The 8359-nt window shown below is 63.9% G+C and overlaps 1 protein-coding gene across 5 annotated transcripts in view; it reads left to right on the forward strand.

The window, feature by feature from the left end:
- PTPRS (protein tyrosine phosphatase receptor type S) overlaps window positions 1-7237 on the forward strand; it is a 94733-nt gene extending 87496 nt beyond the window's left edge. For all 5 annotated transcript variants that reach the window (XM_044254476.1, XM_044254478.1, XM_044254479.1 and 2 more), the window contains 8 exons: window positions 1156-1310; window positions 1385-1670; window positions 1839-2017; window positions 2736-2862; window positions 3089-3214; window positions 4914-5068; window positions 5236-5371; window positions 5915-7237. In XM_044254476.1, the coding sequence (XP_044110411.1) occupies window positions 1156-1310; window positions 1385-1670; window positions 1839-2017; window positions 2736-2862; window positions 3089-3214; window positions 4914-5068; window positions 5236-5371; window positions 5915-5983 (1233 nt within the window). In that variant the 3' untranslated portion in view covers window positions 5984-7237. The remainder of the gene's footprint in view (window positions 1-1155; window positions 1311-1384; window positions 1671-1838; window positions 2018-2735; window positions 2863-3088; window positions 3215-4913; window positions 5069-5235; window positions 5372-5914) is intronic.
- Window positions 7238-8359: the final 1122 nt, after the last annotated feature.

Raw genomic sequence — 8359 nt, forward strand, 5'->3', positions numbered from 1 at the left:
TTTTTTCTTTGTTATTATGGGGCAGAGAGGACAGCTGACACCACAATGTTCCCCAGACTCCAGCCAGGTCCTCTGTCAACAGTAAGCACTCACTGTGCGTCAGGCCCTGATTTGGGCACACAGCAAAGACCAAGACAGACAAAATGTCTTGCCCTTTTAGAGCTTAGTCTGGTTGACAAGGCATTGACAGTAACATGTAAAATGACAAATCTTATAGGGACGCCTGGGTGGCTCAGTTGGTTAAGCAGCTGCCTTCAGCTCAGGTCATGATCCCAGCGTCCTGGGATCAAGTCCCACATCAGGCTCCTTGCTCAGCAGGGAGCCTGCTTCTCCCTCTGCCTCTGCCTGCCATTCTGTCTGCCTGTGCTCGCTCTCTCCCCCTCTCTCTCTGATAAAAAGAAAAAAAAGACAAATCTTATATGTAGAAAGGGGGGAGAAAAGTCTATGTCAGGGGACCTGGAGATGATGAGGAAAGGAGCCATGAGATCCGGGGAAAGAATATTCCTGGCAGAGGCTCAGCCTGTACAAAGGTCCTGGGACAGGACCATGCCTGGCATGATGGAGAAACAATGAGGAAGCCTGTGTTATGGTTGTAGCAGAATGCGTGAGGGGCAGAGAGGAGGAGGGGAGGGTCTCTGAGGACTTGGGCTTTAACCCTCCGGTAGATGGGTAAACTCAGGGTGGGGTTCTCAGGTGGATGGGAGCTCTGTTGCGGGGGTGGGGCAAACGTGACTTCAGGTGCTCACTGGCGCCCTCTGGTGGCCACTGTGGGGGAGGGCGGACTGTTGGGGCAAGAGCTGGAGGAGGGGGTCCAGGGCAGAGGGCACTGGACCAGGAAGGGCGCCACGGAGTGCGTGAGAAGCAGGCGGGTTTGGGACAGACTCAGGCCTAGCCAGTTGGATGTGGGAGGGCCAGTGAGTCAAGGGGGACTCCTGGGTTCTGGCCAGAACACCGGGTGCGATGGAGCCACCCCCAGCTGATAGGGGCAGATTTGGGGAGAAAGTCCGGCATGATGTTGGCTATGCTGGGACACATCGGTGGGGTCCTCCCCCCCCACCAGTACATGAGGCATCTGGGCCCCCCGGGTGTGAATTTGGCGTCCTCTGTCCGCGCACGGAGGGCTGCTGTGACCGCGGTGTCCCTGTGGCCCCCCAGAACGGCTCCAGCGAGAAACGGGAGGTCCGCCAGTTCCAGTTCACGGCATGGCCCGACCACGGGGTGCCCGAGTACCCGACGCCGTTCCTGGCTTTCCTGCGGAGGGTGAAGACCTGTAACCCGCCGGACGCGGGCCCCGTGGTCGTGCACTGCAGGTACCGCTGGCCGCCCCCCGCGCCCGCCCCGGGGCCTCCCGCGGGGGCCCTGACCGCCGTGCCCGTCTCCGCAGTGCCGGCGTGGGCCGCACCGGCTGCTTCATCGTCATCGACGCCATGCTGGAGCGGATCAAGCCCGAGAAGACGGTGGACGTGTACGGCCACGTGACGCTCATGCGCTCGCAGCGCAACTACATGGTGCAGACGGAGGACCAGTACAGCTTCATCCACGAGGCCCTGCTGGAGGCCGTGGGCTGCGGCAACACGGAGGTGCCGGCCCGCAGCCTCTACGCCTACATCCAGAAGCTGGCGCAGGTGGAGCCCGGCGAGCACGTCACGGGCATGGAGCTCGAGTTCAAGGTGGGAGGGGCGGCGCGGGGCGGGGGCGGGGCCTCGGCGGGGGCGGGGCGGTCTCGTCCCCGCCCCACACTCCACCCTAGCGCTTCTGCTGGGAAAACACGCAGCCCCAGCGCCCGCCAGAGGGCCATCCGGTGCTGCTGGTGACCCCGCCCTCCGCCGTCCCCACAGCGCCTGGCCAACTCCAAAGCCCACACGTCCCGCTTCATCAGTGCCAATCTGCCTTGTAACAAGTTCAAGAACCGCCTGGTGAACATCATGCCCTACGAGAGCACGCGGGTCTGTCTGCAGCCCATCCGCGGGGTGGAGGGCTCCGACTACATCAACGCCAGCTTCATCGACGGCTACAGGTACCTGCGCTCTGCCCCCTCCGCCCAGGGGTCTCCAGCCTCACGTGGGAGACGGAGCTGGACACCCCGCTGGCCTCCGGGGGTCGTGGCTGAGGAGGACGGAGCCTGGAGCTGTGTATTTAAGGGATGGCCGCTGTCTGTGATGTGGTTCCGTCTGTCCTTTGTACAGCAGTGGTTCTCGGTCTGGGCAGTTCTGCCGCCCAAGGGAAATGGGGCTGTGTCTGGTGACATTTTGTTAGTCATAACAGGAGGGGTGCGGGGGGGCAGGCCGGGGTGCTACTCAGCACCCCACAGTGCCCGTCCCAGAGAATGATCCTGAATGTCGGTGCCAAGGTTGAGAATTCCTGGCTAAGGGACGGTGTTGGAGAAGGTCCTGCTGGCACGGAGGCTGCAGGGTGACCGAAATCCTGCACATTCAGACTCCTGGAAGGAGTTGGCTGGTCCTCCAGGGGGTGGAAGGGGAGGCAGGAGAAGTTAGCAGGCGTCCTGCTGCCTCTGTGAGGCACTAGAACTTACCCTGAGGCTGAGGGCTTCCCAGGTGCAAAACAGGGTTATGGGGAGGCTTGGTGAGGTGGGGTGGGGGGTGGGGCGCTGGCCGACAGCTCCTCGGGAGGCAGGGGCGTGGCAGGTGGGACCCGCTGGCATGGGCATCGGGCCGGGCCCCGGCCTGGGCCTGCACCTCACCGCTGGCCCTGGTCTCACACGCCCCACACTGCAGGCAGCAGAAGGCCTACATCGCGACGCAGGGGCCGCTGGCAGAAACCACGGAAGACTTCTGGCGCATGCTCTGGGAGAACAACTCCACCATCGTGGTGATGCTGACCAAGCTGCGGGAGATGGGCCGGGTGAGCCGCGGGCAGGGCGGGGTGAGCCGCGGGCGGGGCCGGGTGAGCCGCGGGCGGGGCGGGGGTGAGCCGCGGGCGGGGCCGGGTGAGCCGCGGGCGGGGCCGGGTGAGCCGCGGGCGGGGCGGGGGCCGGGGGTGAGCCACGGACCGGAGTGGGGAGGGGGGTGACCACGGACTGGGGGCAGGCCTCCGGCCGGGCTGACCACAGCTGCCGTCCCCTCCACAGGAAAAATGTCACCAGTACTGGCCAGCCGAGCGCTCCGCCCGCTATCAGTACTTCGTAGTGGACCCGATGGCTGAATACAACATGCCTCAGTATATCCTGCGGGAGTTCAAGGTCACGGATGCCCGGGTGAGTGTGGGGAGGGATAGCTGGCAGACGCTGGAATCCCGTCTTGCTGCGCAGGTCTGGAGGGGGCTTCCCTAGTTGAGGGTAGAAGCAAAGGCCCGGGGGTAGAACCAGGCCCTGGGGGTTGGGCTACTGAGAAGACCGATCGCTCCCAGCACCAAACAGGTAGGGGAGAGCGCCGAGTTGCGGTGCCGACCCCACAGTGTCCCCCTGGGAGCATGCGCAGCGCCGCTCACCAGGGAGCAAGGCCCAAGGGGATGGTGTAGGAGGGCAAGAGCGGGCTGTTCCCCGTGGACCACGGCGTGGCAGCGCTCCAAGCGGGGTGGGAGAGACGTGACACGGTGCAGGGCGGTGGGCCGGGGAGCCCCAGACCGGAAGAGGGTCACGACCTGGGTCTCAGCACCGCGCGGGGCGGGGGAGAGCAGCGGGTCGGTGCTGTTTGTGGGTAAGGAGTCTGTGGGGAAGCGGGGGTTGCCGGCAGCCCGTAGAGACTGGCAGAGGCAGGGAGCCCTGTGGGGAGACGGAGGATTCCTCCGCGGTGGGAGAGGGGGTTGGGATGATGGTGCAGGTCGGTCCCGACCTTGCCAGTGGGTGGTAAAGCCCAGGGAGCGACCGGTGTGGTCGGCCCATGGCACTTGGGTGGTGCGAGCCGGTGCGGTGGGATCGGTGGGACGTGGGACTGGAGAACCCGTGGGTGCTGCCGGGGGACGTGGCGGACGGAGGCAAGCTCGGACGGGGTTGGGTGGGAGGCAGGCGGGTTGGAGAGTGAGCGCAGGTCCCGGAAAGGGGTCCCCCCAGTGGGCCGAGGGGGAGCTGTTCTCAGCCACCGGGTAGGGAGAGAAGCTGGGAGAAGGGCAAGCCTTTGGCCCGCGGGGGTGGAGGAAATCCGTGGAAAACGACGTTGGGTCGCGAAGAACGAACGCTCGCTGACCAACGCTACCTCTGCCACTGACGGTACAAGACCGGGGAAGGTGGGAACGGAGGCCGTCAGGGTCGGGGTCTCGCTGGATGGCACCCTTTGGGGGAGAGCACGTGATCGGGAGCGCAGAGGGCGAGGGAGAGGCGGACGAGGTCCGCGGAAGACGGCGCCCGCGGATGGTGACCTGCGGGAAAAGGGCCACTGGGTCACCGTGGCTGGAGGCCAGCGGAGAGGGACGGTGTTGGCTGGCCCTGCTGGAGGGTTGGGGGGAGGGGCGGGCAGAGAAAGGGCAGGGAAGGGGGGGTGGCGGCCACGGATGAGGAGTTAGCAGCCGTGGGTCGTGAGAGGTGGGGTGATCGTGCCGGGTGGTGCTTTTTAAGGGACAGACAGACGGAGTGTTGGGCGGACAGTGGCGCCGTGCTGGGTGGCGAAGGGCGGAGATGCCGCGTGGAGCCCGGAGGCGGCGGCCGGGACTGGGGGAGGCAGGTGTCGGGTGCACCACGGGGCGGCAGCCAACGGTGGCCTTGGATGCCACTTTGGCCGGGCGGATGGCACCGGAGCTGTGGATTGGCGGGCGGTGCCATCCGAGAGGACATCGTCACCACATGCGGGGGTCGGCGGAGGGCGAGGAGCGCGGCGTCGGCATCGGCATCCTTAGATGCTGTCGGACAGCGAGCCCCCAGCGCAGGCGGCGGGACGGGGTGAGGGTGGCGTTGGCTGCAGAGGGCACGGGAGGCCCGCCCGGCGGGAAGCCAGCCACGACCGTCGCTGACCTCATTCCAGGACGGCCAGTCCCGGACGGTCCGGCAGTTCCAGTTCACGGACTGGCCGGAGCAGGGCGTGCCAAAGTCGGGGGAGGGCTTCATTGACTTCATCGGCCAAGTGCACAAGACCAAGGAACAGTTCGGCCAGGACGGTCCCATCTCCGTCCACTGCAGGTGAGCCGTCCCGCGCACCCCGCCAGGGAAACTGAGGCCCAGCAGGCACCGCCTCGAGCCTCGCCCAGGCTTGCGGGTTGGGGCTCTCTCCGGGCCCCGTGAATCGGGCAGCAGCGTGCGGGCCCGCGGGGCACCCGGCCCTGAACGGCTGTGCTTGCCCCGACCAGTGCCGGCGTGGGCAGGACGGGCGTGTTCATCACGCTCAGCATCGTGCTGGAACGCATGCGGTACGAGGGCGTCGTGGACATCTTCCAGACCGTGAAGATGCTGCGGACCCAGAGGCCGGCCATGGTGCAGACGGAGGTGAGCGCCGCGGGCGGGGCCCCTGCGGCCAGCGCCCCTCCCCCCTGCCTCGGTGTCCTCTTCCGCGAGATGGGTGCGCACAGTCAGCCTTCACTCTGGGTTGTTGTGGGCACAAGTTCCTCGACAGCCGCAGGGGCCCCGCAGGGGAGGAATCTGGCCTTTTGACACAAGAGTAGACTGAAATCCAGACCCGAGAAGCAGCCCCCAGAGTGGGCAGAGAAGCGTCCGTCCCGGTTCCAAAGTCACAGCAGGTTCAGGGCTCAGCTGGGACCCCGAGACGGGCCGGAGGTCTGGAAGCCCCATGGCCCTTGCCGGCACTGGGGAGGCAAAGCCAGGGTCAGACCCCCAGCCCTGAGCACCCTGCTGCAGGGGGAGGGGCTCCAGGCAGGTAGAGGGAGGCCCTTCTAGGGTCAGAGCCCAGCCCCGTGGGGCACTACCCTGCAGGAGGCTGGCTCCCGAGGGAGCAATGGGAGCCCCAAGGGCGGGGGGGCCGCAGGACAGCTGGGGGCCCTGACCGAGCCCACCGTCCCCCCCACCCCGCAGGACGAGTACCAGTTCTGTTACCAGGCGGCGCTGGAGTACCTCGGGAGCTTCGACCACTATGCAACCTAAAGCCATGGCTGCCGCCGGCCAGACTCCAACGGCCCGGATGCCTCCGCCCCCGACGGGTGGGCCCCCGAGGCCTGGACCCCCGGCGGCCAGGGCGGGAGGAGGCAGCGGCCACGTGTCTGCGCGGTCCAGGAGCGCCGCGGCGCCCCAGCCCCCCGCGCGGTGCCCAGCAGCCCCCCCCCGGCACCGGCCGCCGCCTTCCGATACTTGGCACATTCCTCATTTCCTTCCGATTCCGAACGAGAGATTCCTGGGGGGGTGGGGGGCAGGGAGCAAGCAGGGGCTCTCCCCGGACCCAGAGGCGGGCGGGGCCGTGCGCCGGAGCCCCGGTCTGCGGGGGGAGCCCTCCTGCCCTGCAGCTTGGGGGCGCCGCCGGGCCGGGGGGTGCAAAATTCATCTTTCTTTTCAGACTCTGTGTAACCGTATCCAGTGACATTTCTTTTTTTAAATAGTGTATTTTTTTCATTTTTTTTTTTTTTAAAGAAGAAACAAACAGAAAAAGGAAAAAAAAAGACTCGCCAGTCAACAGATTTAAAAAGAACTTTGCTTATTCCTGTTCCATTCACAGACTAGTCTATTTTTTCACCGTAGAGAACGTTTCTGTGTGATGACCCCATTCGTAGGTGCGGGGGAGGGGGACCCCCCCAAGACCCACCCCCGGGGCACCTGGCTTCCTCCTCCCACGGCCGCTGCCCTCCGGAAGGTGTGCCTCGCTCAAGGACAGGGGGCCCTTGTGCTCCTGGTTTCTTCCTTTTTTTTCTTTTTTTCTTTTTTTTTTTTGCATTTTTCTTCTTTTTTTCTTTTTTAATTCTGAAACATATCAAAGACCGGTCTGATGGGGGGGGTGGGGGGAATAGGGGGCTCTGGTCCACCATCGTCAGGTTCAGAAACCCACCGGGGTGGGTGCTGCCACGGAGGAGAGGGCAGGGACCCCCACCCCTGCCGCCTGAGCCCCCTCCCCCGTCTACTGCCCCTGAGGAGGAGGACTGAACAAAATGGGGGGGGGGGTCCCGCTTCTTCCGGGAGAGAGAGGCCATGTTCTGCCTGGATCGGGGACCCTTTCCCCCCGGGGACTATGGGGCAGAAGCAGGATGGGATTCCCCACCCCCACCCCTGAGCAAATGAGTTTTTCTCTTTGTACAAGAGCGGATCTGCCGTTGCTTTCAACACTGTTTATTCAAACGGAAGCAGCTGGGTGGTTTTCCCACCTCTGCGTATGTAGATATATCGACTTTGTATTAAAGGAAGATCGTCTGACCCCGGCCGGTAGTGGAGTGTTTGTCATGCCCCCGGCCGTCCTGTCCTGTCCCGTCCCGTCCCATCCCTGGGGCGGTCGGGTGCCTGCAGGCCTCATGTGTCCTCATCCTGTTGCGTGAACGGTCTGGTAAGGAAGGCGGCCCCGAGAGGTAGCGCTGCTTGGCCGAGATCACACAGGGCCTGAGGGGCCATCGTGGGTCTGGAGCCCAGCACCCAGGCTCTGGTCCTCCGCGGCCGCTTCATGTCCTCAGTGATCATCGTGACCATGGCTAGGCTCTCTGAGGTCCACTGGGGGAGTCATCAGCCTGATTTACAGATAAGGAAATGAGCTCAGAGAGGGACAGGCGCCAACCCACAGTCACACAGTGGGTCTGAAGCAGGGCTGGGAGTCGGGCCCTGGTCAGTCTCCTCCTTGGCTGGGGGTCAGTGACGGAGTGGGGTCCCTGGAGGGGAGCCTGGGGTTGGAGCCCCTAGTCTTCCCACGCTGGCGGTCACCCGGTGAGTGGATCCAGAGGTCACAGAGAAGCTCCGGGGACAAGACAGGGACGTCTTTGTGAGGGCGGGGACTCGGCGTGGGAAGGGGAGGTCGCGCCATTGGAGAAACCATCAGATCAGCGGTTAGAAAGAATATATAAAAGGTGTCACTAAGGCCAGTGCCATGAATAAGCTTCTTGAAACAGATTGATCCGGTCGTCAGTCTCCGGTCCCCGTGATCCTCGAACACGCACGGAACATTTATGCAGATCAGCAGTGGAGATCCCCACAGATCCCAAGAAACAAACAGGTCAGGGAACCAGACCTTGGCTCCAAGGAGTCGGTGATGCCGTGACAAAGTTAGCCCCACCTGGGAAGCGCATTTCTAAATAAGGCGTAAGTGGAGAGAAGGAATCAGCGTAGAAAGCGCAAAGCGTTTGAAACTGAGCAGCTGGTTCCGTGAGTACCGCACTCCGTGAAATCGGGGCGACGCAAAGGGCTCCCCAGAGGAACACGTGCCGCCTCGGACACGCGGGCAACAAGGAATTCTGAAAAATGAAGGGAGCTTAAGAAATAAATGAAGCCGCTTTCAATGCCCATAACTGGAAAAGAACAGAATCGATCTAAATAGAAAAGAAAGTTAAAAGT

This window comes from Neovison vison, chromosome 6 (assembly GCF_020171115.1).
Source record: "Neovison vison isolate M4711 chromosome 6, ASM_NN_V1, whole genome shotgun sequence".
In the NCBI taxonomy this organism is placed as follows: domain Eukaryota; kingdom Metazoa; phylum Chordata; class Mammalia; order Carnivora; family Mustelidae; genus Neogale; species Neogale vison.